This window comes from Cygnus atratus, chromosome 29 (assembly GCF_013377495.2).
Source record: "Cygnus atratus isolate AKBS03 ecotype Queensland, Australia chromosome 29, CAtr_DNAZoo_HiC_assembly, whole genome shotgun sequence".
Taxonomy (NCBI): Eukaryota; Metazoa; Chordata; class Aves; order Anseriformes; family Anatidae; genus Cygnus; species Cygnus atratus.
In genome coordinates this window covers 1555638-1576156 of record NC_066390.1, presented here as the reverse complement: position 1 = coordinate 1576156, position 20519 = coordinate 1555638, and the positions used below count along the sequence as shown (strand labels likewise).

The 20519-nt window shown below is 57.3% G+C and overlaps 2 protein-coding genes across 13 annotated transcripts in view; one reads left to right on the top strand and one right to left on the bottom strand.

Moving 5' to 3' along the window:
- Nucleotides 1-3510, top strand: part of HDAC7 (histone deacetylase 7) — a 76525-nt gene extending 73015 nt beyond the window's left edge. For all 12 annotated transcript variants that reach the window (XM_035570312.2, XM_035570316.2, XM_050715934.1 and 9 more), the window contains 9 exons: nucleotides 76-131; nucleotides 347-434; nucleotides 686-805; nucleotides 1036-1133; nucleotides 1230-1348; nucleotides 1533-1666; nucleotides 1863-1947; nucleotides 2167-2305; nucleotides 2649-3510. In XM_035570312.2, coding sequence (XP_035426205.1) covers nucleotides 76-131; nucleotides 347-434; nucleotides 686-805; nucleotides 1036-1133; nucleotides 1230-1348; nucleotides 1533-1666; nucleotides 1863-1947; nucleotides 2167-2305; nucleotides 2649-2694 — 885 coding nt within the window. In that variant the 3' untranslated portion in view covers nucleotides 2695-3510. The remainder of the gene's footprint in view (nucleotides 1-75; nucleotides 132-346; nucleotides 435-685; nucleotides 806-1035; nucleotides 1134-1229; nucleotides 1349-1532; nucleotides 1667-1862; nucleotides 1948-2166; nucleotides 2306-2648) is intronic.
- Nucleotides 3511-12399: 8889 nt separating this feature from the next.
- Nucleotides 12400-12885, bottom strand: LOC118260233 (twist-related protein 2-like). The gene has a single exon (XM_035570354.1). The coding sequence runs from the start codon at nucleotides 12883-12885 to the stop codon at nucleotides 12400-12402; it is 486 nt and encodes a 161-aa protein (XP_035426247.1).
- Between the last annotated feature and the right edge of the window lie 7634 nt (nucleotides 12886-20519).

The window sequence follows — 20519 nt, the reverse complement described above, 5'->3', positions numbered from 1 at the left end:
GCTGGAGGCCCGTCTGGCCGGGGTGGGGTGCTGGGGGCAGCGGTGATGATCTCCTTGTGTTTGTTTCATCCCCAGAACGGTTTCGCTGTGGTGAGGCCGCCCGGACATCACGCGGATCCATCCACTGCAATGTGAGGGTCCCTTCTCAAGGAGCAGGGGGTTTGGGCGGCCCCAAAATCCCGGTCCCTTTAGAGCTTGGACAGCCTTGGTGTGAAATCACTGCTCCAGATGAATTGCCCCGGGACCCTGCTGTATCCAGGGAGAGGGGAGGGACAGCCCACCCGTTGGTGCTGGGAGGGAAGGGTGCTCGGGGGGCCCTGGGGGTTGACCAGCTCCCTCTTCGCAGGGGGTTCTGCTTCTTCAACTCGGTGGCCATCGCCGCCAGGCAGCTGCAGCAGAAAGGGAAACTCAGCAAGATCCTCATTGTGGACTGGGTGAGTTGCTCCCGGCCCCCAGCACGTCCCCGTTCCTCCCCAGGATGTCCCAGCTCTGGTGTGGAGCTGGACCTGGGAGCAGAGAAACCTCCTCCTCGGGGTCTGGCTGCAGGAATGTGGCAGAAACCCCTCCCCAGGACCAGATCTGGGGACAGGGAGCAGGGATCCACGTGCTTTTAGCTCCGTTCAGCTCCTGGGCCACCCTTGAGGCTATTTAGAAGAGCGCTCTCCCAACTTCTTTCTCCCCCTAGGATGTTCACCATGGCAATGGGACCCAGCAGGTCTTCTACAGGGACCCCGACGTTCTCTACATCTCTTTGCACCGTCACGATGATGGAAACTTCTTCCCCGGCAGCGGGGCCGCCGACGAGGTGAGAAGCACGGGCAGGCCCCAGGGGCCGTGCACCTCTTTGTGGGGGCAGCCGCTTGATTTAGGGCTTATTGCAGGGCTGGGGTCTCCTGGGGCATGGGGTTTGGTGAAGCGTGGGGCTGCAAGTCCCTTGCTGGGAGCTGGGCAGTGGTGGAGCCTGGTCGGGGCACTGCCCCAGCACCCCTGCAGGGCCACATCCTGCCCCTCACCGTCATCCTTGCTCGCTCACAGGTTGGTGCTGGCCCTGGGGAGGGATTTAACGTCAACGTAGCCTGGACTGGAGGGCTCGACCCCCCCATGGGTGACCCTGAGTATCTGGCAGCTTTCAGGTACTGCTCCTTGTGGTCCTCTGCGTTTCCCTTGGCTTCGGGCTGAGCCGGCGCTTAACATCTAACGTTATTTGGTTTTATTTTTCAACCTGACAGGACGGTGGTGATGCCGATTGCACATGAATTCTCCCCCGATGTGGTGCTGGTGTCGGCCGGCTTCGACGCGGCCGACGGCCACCCGCCACCCCTGGGCGGCTACAAAGTCTCTGCTAAATGTAAGGAGGTGGAAGCAGCTCCGTGGGCTCCGAGCGGGCTCTTCCCGCTGGGCTCGGGGGCTGGCAGCTCTCCAGGGAGCAGGGGATGAGCCCCGGGTTGTAGGGGCACAGCGGGGAGGGCCACGATCCCGGTATTTTGGGCGCAGGGGGCTGACGGCATGCCCCTTTTGGGCTTCCTCCGCAGGCTTTGGCTACATGACGAAGCAGCTGATGAGCCTGGCTGGGGGAGCCATCGTCCTCGCGCTGGAAGGCGGCCACGACCTCACGGCCATCTGCGATGCGTCCGAGGCCTGCGTGTCAGCCTTGCTGGGCAACGAGGTGAGAGCCGGAGCTGGACGGGGGCCGATTGCGCTCCCAGTCCTGTGGTCAGGACCCGATGGGTGCACTGGGAGCCACGGGAGCAGGGTGGGACCCCTACAAGGCAAAGCTTGGTGCAGGTTGTGGCTGTGCGGCCGCAAACCAAGCTGTGGGCACAGCTCCTTCCCCCTGACCCCCTCGTCTCGTCCCTTGGCAGCTGGATCCTCTCCCAGAAGAAAGCATGCGGCAGAAACCCAACGCCAACGCCGTGCGCTCCTTGGAGGCGGTGATCCAGGTCCAGAGTGAGTGTCCGGAGGGAGGATGAGTTAGCAGGGATGGCCCAAGCGTCGGCTTTTCCTCCCCTGTCCAGTAAAGACCTCCCAGGGGATGCTTCATGAAAGACCCTGGGGGAGCCCTCCATCCTCCTCCCCACAGGAGGGTGAAGCCCCATGCGTGCACTCGCAAGGGAAGCCCAGAGACCCCCGTGCCAGCCCCTTCCCTGACGTTTGCTTCTCCCGCAGGTAAATACTGGGTGGCCGTGCAGCGCTTTGCCTCCAAGCTGGGCTGCTCCTTCCTGGAGGCGCAGCACCACGAGGCAGAAGAGGTGGAGACCGTCACAGCCTTGGCCTCCCTCTCGGTGGCCGTGATGGTGGAGAAGAGGTGATGCTCTTCGTTGCTCCGGGGACGTGCGGGTGCCCCTCGTGTGCCACCAGGCCCTGAGCCTTGGTGTCACGGGGGTGGCGGCAGGGCGTTGGTGTCCCACAGCCCAGCGAGCTGCTGGGAGCTCAGGGCAGAGCCGGCTTTGAATGGGTCTCAGGGGGTGGGAGATGGAAGTCGTGACCGTTCTCCACACCTGGAGGTCAGGTCCTGTAACCCTCACGTCCCTGGCAGCAGGACCCGGTGCTGGGCTTGCCAGGCACCCCCTCAATCAGAAAGAGAGCGTCGTGCTGCGGAGGGGAAGAGCAGGTCTCCTCATCTCACGTGCCAAATTTCTCCGTTTCAGGCCCCAGGATGAGCCGATGGAGGAAGAGGAGCCCATGAACCAGTGATGAGCGGTGATGTTCTCTGCTCCCCTGCTTCCAGGACGTGGCTGGACTCTCCTGAGCCCAGCGCTCGCTCTTCGCTCCTGGCTTCCCGTTTGCCACGTCATTCTCACTCCCCAAGCCACGGTCCTGAACCGGCCTGGACCTTTGGCTGCCACCTCTGCAGGGCTCCCAGAAAGGATGCTCCCACAGCCCCGCGGGAGACGTCCTCCCGCTGGGGACAGGTGGAAAACCACAACCTCCCTCTGCACGGCGCCGCCTTGCACACCTAGACCGTGCCTGCAATCAGTCCCCAACCTTCAGGACCTGAAACCCCTCTTGGGGACACGCGAGAGGCCACCGCCCCTGCCCTTCTCCTGGGATCTTCCTCACCTTTGGAGAAGGGGGTGGGTGTTGGGATGGATGCTGTGGTCATGCTGCGGCTGGTTGGAGCCGCCGTCGGGACTGCACCCAGAGCTCCTTCCAGCCAGCCATCCCGTGGAGAAACAGCCCCGTGTCTTGCTCGAGAGGGACAGGCTCCCCGTGTCTTCTCTGAGAGGGATTCCCGGCCTTCTCCACGTCCTCCCCTTCCTCTCTGGTAGAGCACGACGCAGGAGCGAGCGTGACAGTGACAGGGGCTGCGACCTCGCTCTGCACGAGGAGGGGTTGGAAGGCGACGGCTGCTGCGCCACTTGCCTTGCGCTTGGGGAAGAGCAAGGGCTGGAGGGGCTGCAGCGCCCAGGATCGCACCCGTGGGACATCCTAACCACTAACCAGAGCGCGACCCCTCTGGTGCTGGGGCTCTGATTTGCACTATATACATATGAGATGTGCTAATGTGAACCTTACGTACTCTTCTTTCCATGGGAATTTCGGGAACAAACACCTCGTCATGGGGATGTTACCAAGGTGCCTTGAGCCCTTTCCAGCAGCCCGCTGCCCTGTGTCACTGCAGACCCCGGCTGTCTTCCAGCCACCCCCCCCTGGAGTGGGGGGCACCCGGTGCCCACCCTCCCCGTGGCTGCACCCCCAGCTCCCCCTGCACCCCCCTGGGCTCCTCCGTCTGAGATCGAGTCCTCGTCACCCGCTGCTTGGTGCTCAGCTCCCCAGGGATGCCTCAAGCCCCAGTGCCTGTCCCCTTCCAGGTTATCTTGGGGTGACAGAGGTGGGGTCATCCCTCACCCCCCAAAAATGATGTCTCCATCTGAATTCTCCTTCCCCTCTCGTCCTGCAACAGGGCCTCGTGGCTCCTCACCCCAAGAGCCTCGTCCTTCCCTGGGGCCCAGGGGTTGCTCCGCAAGGGACGGGTCCCCGCTTGGGCTCGGCTGTCACAGCGCAGGGGGCTTTGGGGATGGATGTGGTGCTGAGCTCAGGGGGTGGCCAGGCTCCATCTGCAGGCACAGGGAGGAGATTTTGTAAAAAAAAAAAAAAAAAAAAAAAAAAAAAAAAAAAACGAAACGAAAACAAAAAACTTGGAAAAATAAACATTTCTGTGTCTCAAACTGCCCAGAGCTGGGGTCCAGCAGTGCCAGCCCGTGGCACAGAGGGTGGGATGGGGTTTGAGGATGTGGGGAGAAGCCATCGTGGCACTGCCCGTACCTGCCCCCCCCCCCCCCCCCAGTGCTGCTGCAGCCCCTGACGGCCTCCCCCCTTGCTGCTGGGGCTCTGCCCGCACCATGGGCACCCTCCATGGCAGCCTTGTGCTGTGCACCTCGCCTCGCTGGGGTTGCAAAGCGCCCCCAAACCTCTCTCCGGAGCCTGGCACGGTGGGTGCTGCCCCTCCATCCCGTCAATCTCCCCCCCGGGGTGGGCTGTGGGGTGGTGGGGAGGACCCGCTGCTTCTCCAGCCTTGGGACGTGTCAGTGTGTCCCTGAGCTGGGGCTGGTGCTGCCACCCCAAACCGACCCCGGGGCAGCCGCCACAGCCCCTCGCTGCCCCCCTGTCCCCTCGGCTGAGCCGGGCACCCCGGGGACACGCTGCAGCCCCTCCGGCTGCATCCATCCCCTTCCCAGCTCCGTCCCAGCCACGTCCCCCTTTTCTCCCCTTGGGTCCCAGTCGGATTTGTGCCACGCGGGGTGAAACAGGCCATGGTTGCACCCGACAGTGAATTTCGGCCGGGCTTTTCCCCAACCTCGGCAGTGGGGGCACCTTTGTACCCCAGGAGAAAGCTGCGGGTGAGCTCAGCCGTGCGCACCAGCACTGCCCCGAAAGCAAAGCGATGTGCCCCAAAAAGACAGCTGCTTTGCTCCCTTCTAAACTTCGTCAGCCACCCATTTAAGATTTTCAGCTTCCCTTTGGTTTCGGGGGCAAGAAACCAAATGGGGAAAAGCAAGAAAAAAGTTCATGAATTCAAAAACTCGACCTTCCTAGGTGCCAGCAGCCAGCTGGGAGCTCCTGGCCTGGGATCTGTAACCCCCAAATCCTTCATCCCGTGCACCCCTCTTGGTAGGGTCACCCCAAGCTGAAGCCGAAATCCTCTGCATTTGCTGCCTTGCAGCTGATGTGATGCCGAACACCCCAGACTGAACAAATTACCCGAGGTAAGTCCGCAGTTGAGCCTCTTGGGGAACATCGCAGCGATCGCAAACGAGATGCAGCGAGGCCGGCTGCTTCTCCTAAAGCTGGTCCTGGGGACACCGGGCTTGCAGGCGGGGCTGGAGTCAGAAACCCCCAAATGAGCACTTTTTTGCATAGCAAACTCACGCTTTCTTGGCACGGGCCCCTCTCCCCGTGGGACAGCACCGCCTCAGCCCATAAGCATCCCTTGCAGGGGAGCACGGAGGAGGTGATGGGGCAGCTCCTCGGCAATGTCACCTTTCAATAGTTTTTTAAAAAGATATCAAACCCCCTTTTTATAAAAAAATAAATAAATCAGGGTTGGAAGCCTGAGCCTCCACTGCGCAAAGAGGTATTTGCCTTTATTTTTGAAGCACGTTTTATTTTTTTTTTGAAAGAAAGTTTATATTTCTAAAGGTGGTCTCTTTTTTTTTTTTTTTTTCACTTGCGAAATACTTCCTCTGATGTGGTTAATAAAACCATCCACAACTGTATTTTTAATGAAATTTTTATTTTTTTAAGAGCATTCAGATCTTTTCAAAGGCTGCGGTCAGCTCCCCGGAGCAGGGAATTCGCTCACGTTGTACATAAAGATTGAGGATTATATAGAAAAAAAAAGGTAATTTGAGCCTTGCTGTCGCCTGTCGTTGGGTTCTCTGGTGTGTAATAAAGAGTGATCACTAACTGAAACTCTTCCTGCCGTGGAGTCATTTAAAACACACATCTCCCTCATGGATTAATTTGGGTTGCACGCCTATTGCAGTCTCGCAGGGTGGTTGGTTGTTTTTTTCCCCGCTTTGCAATAATGAATGAAAGTGCTGGATTCTCTTCTTTTTTTTTTTTTTTTTTTTGCTAAATGTGACCAAAACAGGCTGAGCACCGACGTGTGCAGGAGGGTGCGGGGGTGCGCACTCGTCTGTGCCCACCTCGTGCTTACGACAGCAGCATTTCCTTAGGGAACCAAAAGTTTTAAGCCTGGAAAACTGCCCCGGGACCTCGGTGTCCAGAAATGCCGGCTGCTCTCCATCGCTTAAGCGAAGCCGGTGCTTGTTCCAGCAGCTCCCTGCATCCAGGTGAGCAGGGTGGGGGGCTGAAAAAAGGAAGCCGAGGGGCAGCTCAGGGCCTTTCAGTGTCCCTAAAGCATCGTCCTCCCCTGGTTTTGGGGTGTGCGGGGACCATATGCAGGCTGGCGCGAAGAAAACTCATCTGTCTCCTTACGAATAAATTGCTCTTTAGAGAGTTTTAGGCACAGCAGCCAGCCAGGCTGGTTCCAAGATGAAACCACCCGGCTCCTGGTTTGGGTGCCAGCCCCAGGCACGGGGGGTGGGAAGGGGCTGGTGCCCGCCTTGCTGGGCGGCTGCTGTCACCATCGGGAGCGGGCGCTGGGTGCCCGGGAGGCACCACGAGTGCTGGTGGAGCCGTCGCGCTCCTGCATCCTGGGGATGCGGAGAAATGCAGGGCACGGGCAGCCCAAAAATCGCAGCCAGGTGATGCGAAAGCTGGCGGCAGCGGGGGCTGGCTCTGGTTGCTGGCTCCTCTGCAGGGATTTCGTGTTCCTGGACTTTCCCGGAGCCACAAGGGCTTGCGTGGGACACGCTGGGAAACGCACCCGCGCCTGATGCCGGGACTTGGCACGCCAGGAGCAAAGACGTGAGCATCGCAACAAATGGCAGCTTTTTCCCCAAATGCGCATCTCTGGGGGGACAGCGAGGCTGGGGAAGGGACGCAGGCGGACAGCTCGGCTCTCCACCTCTCTGTAGGGACGGCAGCCACCCCATGACGCAGCGTCCCCTCTCCAACCCTGGGAGCGACGCGCTGTCCCCAGGGCGGGTGACGCCGGAGGGGACGTCGCGGAGCCACCGGGCGCCTGTGGCCGACGCCAGCCAGGAGCCAGGAGCAGGGCAAAGCTCCTGCGAGTGCAATCCTGCGATGAGAAACGGCTCCAGCGGGCCTTGAGGGAGCGGGCAGAGGCGAGGCGAGCTCATTCCTCCCCTGCTTTGCTTCCCACTTTTCTCCTTGCACAATCGCCGAGACCTTTAAGTCTCCAGAGAGGAGCTTGGAGAAGAATAAATCAACCCCCCCACACACCATGATTACCTCTGGCACCAGCTGAGATAATGCTGCCAGCTGCTGGGGAGCTGGGAAAGGGATGGATCCAGCACGATGCTAGGCACCTGGGCTGCCCTCGGGGCTTGCAGGGGGGACAGAGCAGCCCCCAGCCAGGGGGAAAAATGCCCCCAAAGCATGAGGGGACCCATTGCTGTGAGTTGGAGGGTTATCATTGTAAAAATAGGTAGCCAAGAGCCTTGGGAGGTGGCCAGGGCTTGCAATGGGGTCCTCCAGGGTGTGCCCTCGCTTCCCACCCACCTTCCTAGCTCTCTGGGGGCTTTATTCCAACGCAGATCCTTGGGGACCGTGGTCTGGAAGGTCTGTGATGGGCACTGGGGTGGTGGTGGGCACAAGGGGTGACCAAAAATGCCGGCATCTGACGTGCACGGGACGGGGCTGCGGCGCTCCACAGGCGCATCTCCAGCAGCGCCCTCGGCGAGCCGTGCCCTGCCCGCTGGTCCACGAGCGTGCAGGTAAAAGTGGCATAAAAGGAAATGAAATGCAAAGCCCTTCTTGGCAACGCATCTCCTTCGTCCCCCTCAGATCCCAGGTGCATCGCCGTGACATTCGGGATGAAATACGGGCTCGTTTCAAAGGCATTCCTCGGGGCTAAGTGAACCCAGCTGAGAGCTGGCGAGTGGGGATCATAAACGCAATCATCTTCATGCCGCGGAGGGCTGCCTCAGGAATTTTATCTCTTTTTTTTTTTTAATTTTAACTAATCCTGACTAGTGCTGAGAACCTGCCTTCCTGCAATGGGGAGGGAGGCTGGGAGTTGAGTTCTTCCGTCTGTAATAGAAAAGTGGAAGCTAAACCTGGCTGAGAAAGGTCCTGCTCTGAGGTTATTGCAGGCTCTGCCCCATCAGGACACCCAGACGTGGCCAAGGTGAGACTGTGGCAAAGAATTTGGAGCCATCGGTGACTTTTATGTGAGCTCAGCCCTGCGGTTTGGGGGATATGACGCATCCTTCTTCTCCCCAGAGCACCAAAGCCAAAACCTTCAAGGCACCAAATGCCACTTTTTCTGTCTCTCCATTCCTTTATGGTAAACGCTGCATTGGCCCTGTGCAGGGGGGGGGGAAGAGCAGCCTTTGGAGGAAAATGGCCTCTGAACCCACTGCATGATCCCTGCCACAGCAAGGAGAAAATTCCAGCTCCAGAGCCATCGGTGGGGCTGGCAGCGAAACGCTTCTGCCAGCTGGGGAGCTGCGTCTGGAGCAAACCCGGCACAGCCCAGAGAACAGCCCCAGGGCCCCCCAGCACAGCTCCTCGCTCAGATGGCGAGAGGCAGCTCCGCTGCACACATCTTGTCCCATCCCTTGGCTTCGCTTTTGTGCTTGATTACAACCTGGCAGCCGCTCAGGCAACGGCTGCAAGAGGAAACAGCCGCGGCACAGGCTGTTGCAGCAGCATCTGCACCACTGCAGCCTCCAGCAGCTCCCTGCCGTGGGTTTGGGCATGGAATTGCTTGTTTTGGGGCTCCACACGAGGCGGAGGCTGTTCCACCTGGTGCAGCCGCCTCGTCTCGTCTCATAGCACGGATGTGGGCTGACCCGTGCCAGCAGGACTTTGGGGCAGGGAGCAGCCCATACGCGTTTAATTTTCTCTCCCAGCCGCAGCCAGAGCACCCCGGGGCAATGCTTGTTCTGCAGTGAAGTCGTCCCCCAGCCCGACCCCGTGGTGCTGCTGCACTTGTCTCGGTGGGAAGCGTCCCTGCCTGTGTTGGGCAGCCAGAGCCCCATTTCCCCACCAAAAGCATCCTCCCGGAGCACGTGGCCGGGATTACGGCTGGTACCTAACCCAGCACTTGGCCCCGACGGGAAACAAAATCACCCCAGGCACAGATTTCCCAGGATTTGGGCAACTCATCGCCCCTTCTGGGAGCGCAAAACAAAAGTGAAAGCGAGGTAGTTCGGGCACAGCGCCAGGCTGGTGCTACCCCGGCCCCCGTGGTACCTTCCTGGAACAGATGCTGCTTTAAATGCATTTTCTGAATGGAGCTGAATATAGAAGGGAGTGCTCCCCGAGCGCCTTTGATACCCTGATGCATTAATACCGTGCGAGGAGACGTATTTATAAATAAAAGAAAATGAAACATCCACCCGACAAAGCAGACTCCAAGCAAGAGCAACAGTCCCCAAAGGGAAGATTTATCCAAGGTCTTTCAGGACAGACAATTAAGTGAGGGCAATGCGAGAAAGACAATAAATCCAGGGAGACAAATGAAGGGCAAAGAATATCACCCCTTACAACTCCGCCAGTCTTTCCCCCCCAGCAGTTTCTGCTTTCAGCCTCATTTTCTCCTCCAGCAGGAAAAGAAACCATTTTAATGTGCTCAAGACTGTGCTGAAAGCCGTGAGCTTGGGGGACTTCAAACATGATTTTTTTCTTGCCTGAGGGCTCCATCCCTCTTTCCCCGGATGATGTCTCCTGGTTAACAAGGGCATATCCACATCCAGCTCCTCCAGCGGCCTTTGATATTTAATAGGCTGAGTTCCAGTGGAGACCAGTATGCCGGCGCTCGCAGCAGCCATTAGCTGCTTTACATTATAAAATTACAGTCCCATTGCAAGCGCTGGGTTAATTCACTTATGGGAGAGGGACACAGCCTTTCCAGCTCCAGCGTCGCTTCCCTCCCCCGTGGCGGTTCCCTCTTTTTGTTCTTTGCTTAGCAAATCCTCCTCCCGGTACTTCCCGGCCCAACCGGGAGCTGCTAATTGGCACCCGAATACCGCTGCAGGTTGGCACAAAACAGATTATTATCTATTCAGCCGAAGGATGCTTTGCCTCCAGGCAAGCTCCGGAGCCTCTAGGGATGAATATTAACCAGCAGCGATAACACACTGCGAGCACCACGCTTGCAGGGCACGAGGGATTTTACAGGGAGGTTTTTCATTTAGAAGGGAGGTCTTTAGGAGCTCTAAATGTCTTTAATTCCTCTGTTTATCATGGGAACAAAACTCCTGCCAAGCACTCAGCTTAAATAAAGGGGTCTGCAAGTAAATGAGCAGACCTGGAGCTGCCCGTCGGTCCACCCGGGCACCGATAGCACCCAGTGGGAGCCAGCCCTGAGTCTGGGGGAGGCAGGGGGGGACCCTTACTCAAAAGCCCTGGATGACCCCAAGAAAAACCGCCTTCAGCTGGGCAGTGACAAAGCACACGGCTCTTCAGCATGGGTTTTGTCAACATGGTGTGGAAACTTGCAGGCTACCCACGGCGAAAGCCACGCTCTCATTGTGTTTCCATCCGGCGTCAGCTGCAGGCTCAGGCACCCAGTGGTGATGTCCACAAAGCCTCATCTTTTGGGACCACGCACAGAGCCCCAAGAGGGGCTGAACAGAGCTGCAAAACACCCAGGGCTGCAGAGATGTGGTGGTGAGGGGGGCACGGGCTTGCTCTGCTCGGGCTGTTTTCGTCGTGGTTGTCTCCAGCAAGATCCTAGTAAGGTTTCCAGGAAGACAAGAGTTTCAATGTGGCTCATCCTGAAATGAATTCCTGCTGGGAGCCGGTCTCCATCTTCAGCCGCTGCTTGCACCTATGTCCGTGGAGCTGGCCTGAAATTCAGGGCTGTTAAGTGGCAAAGCCCAGGGTCAGCAGTGCTCACCGAGGGACACTGCACACAGCAGAGGGTCCCCAACCACCTGGGCATCGCTGGGGCCACTTCCCAGGCTTGTGATGTGATTTATTTTGTCTCAGCAAAGCCAGCTCCTTCCCTTTCCCTCTCCTTCTGCTCTTTCAAAATGTGAGGCTGGGATGGAGAGGAGAATTTTGAACCCCTTCTCCAGCCCTCCCCACCTTTACAGCCGTAATGCAGCCACAGCTTTGGGCACGGCTCTGCTGATTCCCCGGCACTGAGCTGCGACTCCTTAAGACCAGCCAGGAGCAGAAAATGGCACCTAAGGAGGGTGTGCCGGACTCAGCCGAGTGCTGGCAGAAAATAAGAAGAAAAGGGTTTTTTTCCGATGGGTAGCCCTTAGTGGTGGGCGCAAGAAAATGAAGAGTCCCTGCTCCTCTTGCAGTCGCCTTTCCCGGAGCACCAGGCGGGCTCTGACCCCAGCATCGGGGCTGGCACCAAGCAAGGATTAACTCATCGGTGCCCGAGGAAAGCCTGATCCTGCCTGGGGGACAGTGGGGATCTGGGATCCAGCGGGATGAGCTCAATAGATCCTGGACAAGCTGGGATCCTGCCACGAGCTGGCCAAAGGGGCCACTGGTGAGGCTGGGAGGGGAATGCAATGCCTGTGGCGAGAAGAGTACCCAGCACCACGGCAGGGCTGTGAAACCCTCAGCCCCAAAATGCTGCTGTAGGATTCTTCTCCTCGCTTTTCAGCAGCGTGGACAGGGGCTGCGAGGGTGCTCGGGGGCAGCTGGATGGCGCTGGGTGCATCCTGCCAGCAGACAAACCTCGCCGCCCTGGCGTCCCCAACAAATATATTTCATTCCCTGCATGGTGTGCGGTGTGGGAAACCTACAGATCCAAAGGGGTGACGGAGCCCATCTTATCTGCGTTGCTTTAGGAGAGGGAGAGGAGCAAGCCTGGCCACAGGCCACCAAAAAAAGCTTTGGGGACGGCTCCTGAGGTTCTCTGAGGGCAAGGCCAGGCTCTTCACATGGCGGAGCAGCAGCAGCATTCGGATGCCCACTGCGGGACTGGCTCTGGTCTCATGCAGTTTCGACACCTCGGCATCCCCAGCGCTCTCAGGAGGGCGCAGCCTGATTTACGCACCCCCCGGCTTCCCCGCGGGAGGATAAATCAGCTCGTGAAGCCCTTGTTTGAAACCTTTCACTTGCCTGCCCCAGCCCAGACCCCGCTAAATGAGATCAGGGCTCCGCTGCTCGGCCCCCTGCGACTTCCCACCGGGGTTTGGGAATCGCTCCCTCCTCCGAACACCGGCCTTGACAGCGCCTGGGGTTTGTTAAAAAGCAAATCGCTTGCACGTGGAGCACGAGGAGGGGGCGGCCGCTGCGTGCGGCCCCCGGAGGAGCGAGCTGGGAGATGCGCGGAGGATGCAGGAGCGAGGGGCGTGCGCGCAGTGCCCTTGGCGGAGCTGCGATACGTACCCCGGCTCAGTGGGACGCGGACATGGACCAAGCCCCTTCCATCCTCCAGACGGAGAAGGCGTAGCTGAGCCTCTCGTGGGCCAGGTAGTTGCAGCTGGTGATCTTGTGGTCCAGCTCATCGCTCTGCAGCACCTGGTACAAGAAGTCTATGTAGCGCGCGGCCAACTTGAGGGTCTGGATCTTGCTCAGCTTGTCGGAGGGCAGCGTGGGGATGATCTTCCGCAGCTCCGCGAAGGCGTCGTTGAGCGACTGGGTCCGCTGGCGCTCCCGCACGTTGGCGATCACCCGCTGGGTGTGCACGTCCTCGAAGGACTGCGGGACGGGACTGCGCTTGCTCCGCTTGCCCTGCAGCGAGGGGGCTCCGCCGTCCTCCGCCGGCTTGCCCGCCTGGCCTCGCTTGCGGAGGCATTTCTTGTGCAGCCGCTCGCCTTCCTCCTCGCTGGTGACCAGGCTGCCTTCGGGGGAGTCCAGGCACATGCTTTCCTCCTTCATCGTCTCGGCAGCGACCACCTGCGCCCCGGGGACCTCTTCCACCGGGCAGGCAAAGGGCTCGCGGGGCTCACGGGGCGCAGAGGCCGCGGCGCATCTGCGGAGACGGCGCCTGCGTGAGAGGGGCAGCCTGGAGCATCCACCCTTCGGCCCCTCTGAACTTCTCAAGCCTCGCGGAGCCCTCCAAGGAGCTCAGTTGGTTTTTCCTTTGGGCGACAGAGAGGAGGGCGTTCGGATAACTTTGGGGAAAGGCTCTTGCTGATAGGGCGAGGAGGACCGGGGGCGGACCAGGCGCAGACCAATGCAGCAGTGCAAGGTAACGCAAACATCAGTGGAGCTTATGGGTTCCAGATTTCCTCCCTCCCTCCTCCACCGACACCCCCAAGCCCTCCGGCACAGATGCTCCTGCCTGCTGCCCGGATGTCAAGGGACATTGCCTATGCTAATGTTGAGCACCAGCCATGGAGTTCAAGGAAGGCTGATTTATTTTTAAGTCTTTTTTTTTTTTTTTTTTTTTTTTTGAAAGCCCAGTTGACCCTGCAAAAGCCAGCCAGAAATATTCATTTGTCCAGCCTGGAATAGAAGACTTTTAATCTATGAGAAGTTCAAGCGGAAGTGTGGAGCGATGGATGTCTCCATGAGCAACGTGGGGCATGCTCTGAATCCAAAGGACGAAGCAACACTGGCAGGCATCCATGCTGCTCTTAAGAAATGGCACAACCCAAAATGAGTTTGAGTTTGCATCCATTTGTCCGTTCATCCACTCGTGCAACCATTTTTCTTCCTCTGCCTCCAGTTCTGGCTGTTTTATATAGCCCTTCTTGTACAGAAGTGAACCCCTACTCATCCACCACCATATTCCTCTGAAATAAATGTTATTACGGGAGAGGAGAGCGTGGTGGCAAGTATTCAACTGCTGAGCAAATGCCTTGAGGAGCCTCCCAGCAGCATCTCACCACTGCAGAGTCGGGGTCCTGCACTCCCTGGGGACGTCTGACCTGGAAGCTGAGCTCCACGGAGCCGCTTTCTGCGCACAGCCACGGAGCAAGGAGAAGACGTGGAAATGTTAAAGCCTCGTCGTTCAAGCACTCAGCCAGGAAGATGACTTGGCTTCTGCAGTCACTGGGATGGGGCCACCACGGAGAGCGAGAGGACAGCAAGATTATAGGGTCAGTGAGGCGACAGCAGGGTGAAATGTGGGAATTTTTGACTTGCTGAGTTCAGCCTCGTGTTTCTGCAGCGACTGGGTCATAAATCCCTTTCCGAAGGCACCAGGCTCCCTCTTAGAGATGCTTTGGCTTCTTTGCCCACTGCTGTTTGGCAGCTACTGCAGACAGGAGGGTGCTATGGGCCCAGAACCTGGTCCTAACTGGATCCACAGCCAGTCCAGCCCCTGATTTCCACTGGAAACCAAGTTCTGCCAGCAGTGCCACGTCCTTTCACAGCTCCTGAGATGATAGCCTCAAATAAATCATTTTCTTCTCCCCACAGAAATGCCAGGAGAGCTGCATCCTCTTCTAGCCAAGGGTGGAGGTCCCGATTCATACCAAGGCATGCGATATACTGCACAGCACACGTTGACCCCATCCAAGCTGTCTTTGCTCATCACACTCTCCAGACGTTGCTCCCTGCTCTTGGTCATTGGGAGCTCTCTGGAGGAACACTGAGGTCCTGGCACTACGCTCCCTGGGGACACTGAGGTTCATCCCCAGCAGCTCTCTCAGCCCTCGCTAAAATCTTGCTCTGTTGTTCTGTCTTATAATGGAACACACAGCGGGGAGTATTACGGGAACAATCTTGTTTAAAAGAGCGTCAATAATTAATCAAAGTAATGAAAATAATGCATATAAAATAGAAATTGTTGAGTTGACATAGGCCTGTACAGATATTTTTAAACGAGCTGTTGCCTAATATGCATGTACGTGCAATATATATAGTTTACATATATATGTATAAATATGAAAATGAAAAGAATATAAATTGTATATAAAATATATATATATATACACACACATTTTCTGCAGCAAGTCGGAAGCCTCAGTGGCTGTCCCTGCTTGCTCTCTTGCTTGCTGGTACACCCAGCAAGGCACTCGGGGTGCATGCACCTGGGCTTTCAGAGCAACTCTGCTTTTGCTTTTGGCTTATGGCCTCGCTCCTCTTTGGGGTGGGGCTGAACAAGAGCAAGGGACTTGTCCAAATTTGCTCAGGGAAGCTAATCTCACTTGCAGAAGACAACCTCAATTTGATCCCAGACACGAGGTATTTCGGAAAAATACATACCATAGACCAGACAAGCATCCATAGCGTGGCTGGCCATGCAGACATGTCCATGTCCACCACCCCTCACAGCAAACCCCTTTTGAACCCCTTGGCGTCCTATTTACACCCACCCAGATTCTGCTTTTTCACTCTGGATGAGCCGTAGGAATGCTTTTCTCTATTTTGAGGATTTCTCTGCTTGCACATTCTTCCACAGGTTCCTCTGGAACAACCTCCACGCTGGACAGGGTCCGGGTGGAACAGGAGCCTCGAAGAGACACCTCGGCCCCCAAAGAGATGAGAAGGTGAGTTTGGTTTTGCGAGGGCTTGGGCTCAGCCCCATCCTTCCTATCGGGCTGGTGAGAAGCTGATGGGGGTACCTGATGGGATGGAGCCCGGGGGCTTTGCTCCCCACTCCGTATCCGTGCCGGAGCTCTGCCAGCGGGGCCACCGCTCAAAGCCCTGCTCACACGCGAGCGTTGTCAAGACAGCGACTAATATCAGCTGTTCCTAATGCGGGAAGACAATAGATCACAGGGGCCTGGGAAAGCGAGAGAAAACAAAGGGCGAGAAAAAAATACCCCAGGGAGGGCAGAATTTAGGCAGGATCCTGGGTCCTCTGATCCCGCGCTTGAAGAAACTGGCTGAGCTCTGGAGAAGCTGGAGGGCAGCCAATTAACACCAGCTGGGGCATGGGCTTGTGCCTGGCTTTTATTTTTTTATTAATGTTTTTATTGTTTTCCTTTTTAAAAATAAGTTTAATTCAATTTCGCTGGCGAACGATCTTGGGCAAAGGAAGTGCAGCTCGGTATTGTTGCTGATATCCTTGAGCAAAAGGATAAATACAATGAGCTTTGATCCACGGGAAGGATCAGCTGCGCACCCCGAACTGCTCGAGTGGGCTTTTTTACCCACATTTGGATGTTTTGTGGCTAGAGTATTTTTCCCTTAAACATTTCAATTTGTTCTTTCAGTGAGTGTTTTTGGAAGAATATTAATATAAACTTCTCATGAAAAGGTCACGAGTCACCAAACTGGTTTCAATAACTTTGCTTTTCCAGCTAGCTGGGGGTTTTATAGCACTCATTTTGACAGATCAGTAAAAATTTCAGACCTTAAAAATGCGGGGAGAGGGAGAAAGAAAAAAAAAAGAAAAAGAAGAAAAAAAAACACAGATCTCTTGGTTCAGTGAGAAGCCACCAGATGGAAGAAGGTTTGGATTCCCACCATGTCCCAGCTGCTCTGCCTCTGCTCGTCTCCCTCTGGGGCCCCTTCACTTCTCACCTCCACCTTTCTCAAGCGGCTTTTTGGGGTGAGAAGGAAAGGTCCTGGGGTGCCCGCAGGAGAGCCGAGCCCAGCGGTGCTGCTCAGCACTGTGGGAAGAGGGGAGATGTTAAAAAGGAAAGCAGTGACACTGCTGAGCAGGCACTTGTGCGTGGGGTGAGGGCACTGGGGCTGGGGGACGTGGGCAGCCTCAGTGGGGCTGCAGAAGCTTCGTTATGGGGTCGAGGCTTGAGCTGAGCCTTCTTTAGGAAGGGGCTGAGGTGTCCCCTCAAAGTTGTGTCCTTCAGTGGGGTTGAGAGCACGGCTCGGCCAGGCTGAGCCTGTTTTTGTCTCTGCTGCTGCCCGCGGATGCTCCGTGCCAGCCGTCAGTCCTGGAGGAGGTCCAGCCTCCTGCTTGGCACAACAAGCCCGGCCCTCTGCATCTCTTCACCATCACCAGCTCCCCAAAACCCCCGAGGATCCCGGCTCCGTGCTGTCCCCGTGGGGACTGGGCTTCCCCTCCTGCCCTGCAAGGGAGCTGAGCATCGGCACGGACGCTTCCCTCTTTTCAGCGGACCTCGCTCGGGTCTGACGGGTCTCCCGGCCTCCCTCCAGGCCCAGCAGGGCACAAGGAGGCCGGTCTCAAGGACAGTGGGACAGTGGCTGTGTCTGGAGGTTCTGAGCACCCACAGGCTCTTCAGGTTAAGAAGAGTTCGTACGAAGCTCCATGGGTGCCAGGAAGGTGGCCGGGAGGCTGTTGCACCCTTGGGGTTTGAACCCCTGTGATGTGTGGCATAGGACAAGAGGGAAGGGCCTCAAGCTGCATCAGGGGAGGGTCAGGTTGGAAATTAGGAGGAATTTCTGCTCAGAAAGAGCGATCAGGCGTTGGGATGGGTTGCCCAGGGGGGTGGTGGAGTCGCTGTCCCTTGGGGTGTTCAAGGAAAGGTTGGACGTGGTGCTTGGGGACACGGTTTAGTGGGTGATAGTGGTAGGGAGGGATGATTTTGGAGGTCTTTCCAACCCCCCAAAGTTCTCTGATTCTATAAACCAGGTCCACAGCCTGATGCCAGAAGAGGTGAGGGTGAGCTGGCCTTTTTATCCTCGACACCCTCCGTGTGCGCAGCACGCCCTTGGTGTGCCACGAGGGGCTGGGACGAGCCTCGTGCCACGTCTGTGTGCGAGCACATCCCCGTGGAGGCCAGGAAAGTGTCCCCCCCGGCTCCTCCCCACTCTGCTCACTGCTGCGACGGGGCCACCAACCTGCCCCGTGCCACGAGGGATAATGCAGAGCCCGGTGCTGCCAACAGCATCGCTTGGATGTGGGGGAGCCGATTACACTCACGAATAATTCTGGGCACAAAATCAGAGGCCGAGCCTCGATGCAGAGGCTTTTTTTTTTTCTTTTTTTTTTTTTCAGGCTGTTTTCCTTTGTTCGGGAGGACAAAAATAATCTCTATTTTATCCTGTGTGAAAAAAAGGAGGATAACGCTAATAAATTGAGAACATTAAAGGGAGCCAGGAATAGCCGCTGCCCCTGGAGGCTGGGGAAGCAGCTTTGGTTTCGCAGGTTTTTCTAGTTATTGCAGCGTTAGAGTGGAAACATGTGTGGTGCGAATAAAAATGTGAAGCATCCACTGTAGCGTGCTGTTGCTGAGGCAACCGCAGGGAATATGGGAGGGGGGCATCGTGCAGGGCTCTGGCTGTAAAAGGGAGCTCGAGCGCTCCGGGTGCCTTTGATCTGCGCGCCTGCAGCTCTGATTGATGGCCCCGCAATTCATTTCCTTGTCAAAGTGACATAATGTTCCTGGAACTCGCTGAACTTTTTAAGAACTAAAAGATGTTCCCCCCAAAACGCAGCCTCTCCCCGAGAGGGGGCAAAGGGGGGGGCTGGGGGGGATAAATGGGGTCTGGCCGTGCCGCAGCATCGCTGGCGGGGCTGTGCTGTGCCCCCTCCCAGAGCTGGGATGGGACAGTGGCACCAAGGGCACTGGTGGCAGCCACCACCCCGTGCTGACGGCCATCCTGTTCCAGTTAATTTTCCTCGCTGGAATTTTACATGTGAAAGTCTTCTCTTCTCTCTCTCTCTTTTTTTTTTTTTTCCCCTCCCCATCTGTTTCCATCTGGCCATCAAAGGAGCAAAACGCCATGTCCTGGGCCCCTCTGCCAAGAACCTCGCCGCTCGCCCCGGGAGCTGACCGATTCCCACCGAGGCAGCCTCCAGCCTGCCCAAATTCTCCAGGCACCGTCACCACGGGGCTGGCAGCGCAGCTTTGGCCAGGGGGGAGCCCAGGACCATCCCTCGTGATGACCCCGCTCTGTCCTTGCATTTACGTCCATCCCAGGCAGCGCTGAAGCCCAGGATCTGCCGAGGACGAGGCGTAAAAGTGCTCTCCTGCTGGTAATAAAAGCCCATCACAGCCGTCGCTCTTCCTCTTCGCTGCAGCTTTCTCCTCCAAAGGACCCAGCTGCTGCACAGCCCCGTGCGATTCCTCGCAGGCACGAAGCCCCCCCCCGCCCCCCCCCCCCCCCCGGGAAGGCACCGTGGTGCCGGGGGAGGTGGGGGACAGGGATCACTGCACGTGCATCCCCCTGCCCCAGATTACAGGGCAAATGCAGGCTTGGCAGGCAAATAAATATTTTGGGAGGAGGGGGAACTGAAAACCCATCCCTGGCTGCTAACCCACCCCAGGAGCCTAACCCCAAAGCGAGAAACCTTCATCCCTTCAGCAGCCGTTTCTTGGGCCAGCTCCTCGGCCCAGACTTGGGGTGTTTTGGGGTGTTTTGCTCACCCCTGGCCGTGCACCCAGCACTGCAGAGGCTTGGCTCCTTCGCCTTTGCAAGTTGAGTAGCTCTGCTTATACCCACTCTTGCTCACCGGAGCAAATAAAAACCTTCAGTCCTTTAATTTCTTGCTGTAGAAATTGCCTTAGAAATTTAATTTCTTGCCTAAGGCCAGGCGGGGGCACCCAGCCCTGTCCACTCGCCGCAGCTCCCGGCTCTTGCTACCTTGCCTTGCTGTGGCCGGGAATTTCGCCTTGCGTTTTGCGGACCAGCTGCTTTTGGTGTGGTGATGATCTCCTCCCAGCTCCCTCCAGCTGGAGGCACCGAGCTCTCCAGTCCATCCCAGTGCTCCCCAGTACCCAGCCGGACCTGGGCTGGCACCGGCAACCCAAGGACGGGCGGTCGGTGACTCACGGCGCGGAGGAGCACGGATCCTGATGGCTGCAGCTGGGAGCACGGCTCCATCACGCTGTGCATCAGCTCCTGCACTGAGTCACTTCCAGCCGGGAGATGCTACAGCCTCTGGCCCGTGGGAATGGAAACCAAAGGGTTGTCTTCCATTCCTGGGCAGTTTCATGGCTTCAGCCCATCTGAATGTGGAAATGCTGCCTGCCCCCCCCTGCTCCGGGCCTGTTCCCCTCTCTTCTTGCAGCTACGAACCCACAAAGGCAGAGTTTCTGAAGTGTGGGTGCTCCCAGGAGGAAACGCAGTCACGCTGCTGTTTATGGGCTGCACCCCTGGGCTCTGCACAAGCCCCTTGGGAAGTCTCCTCCCGAGGGGTCCTGAGTCAGGCTCAGATCTTCCAGCACCCAGCTTCTGAACCCCTCTTGCAGCTGCATTCGGGGCTCTTTAAAAGGAACTGAGTTGAGGCAAAACTGTGTTTTTGTGTGTGCAGCTACCTCTCTGTGCAGAGCTGGAGAAGGTCCAGCAGCTCTGAGCCATCCTGACCCCCACCCGCCCCCATGCAGAAAGCCACGCGATCCTCCGACAGCAGCTCAAGTGCTTGCGGGAAGGAGAAGGTCGAAACGGCCGTTAGCAACGAGACAAACATTCATGGTAGCTTTTGCTTAATGTGCAATAGAAAGAGCTTCTGGAAAAATCTGTGCAATAAGGTGCTAGAAGGGCAGGGGTTGAAACCTCCCCAGAATGTCCCCCAGGAGGTGCAGGAACTGGAAGGGAGTGAAAACCACGGAGGAAAATTGTGTTTCTGCCTTCCCAAGGACAACCAGAGCTGGACAAGACCCATCCAGGGAGGCTAAAAAGGAAGACACCAGCAAGCACACGCAGCTTATACCAGCTTTTTGGTCTGTTATCTAAGTGCCACGAAGCCTACC

Coding starts and splice junctions, on each gene's coding strand:
- LOC118260233 (XM_035570354.1), bottom strand. CDS start 12,885: ATGAAGGAGGAAAGCATGTGCCTGGACTCCCCCGAAGGCAGCCTGGTC.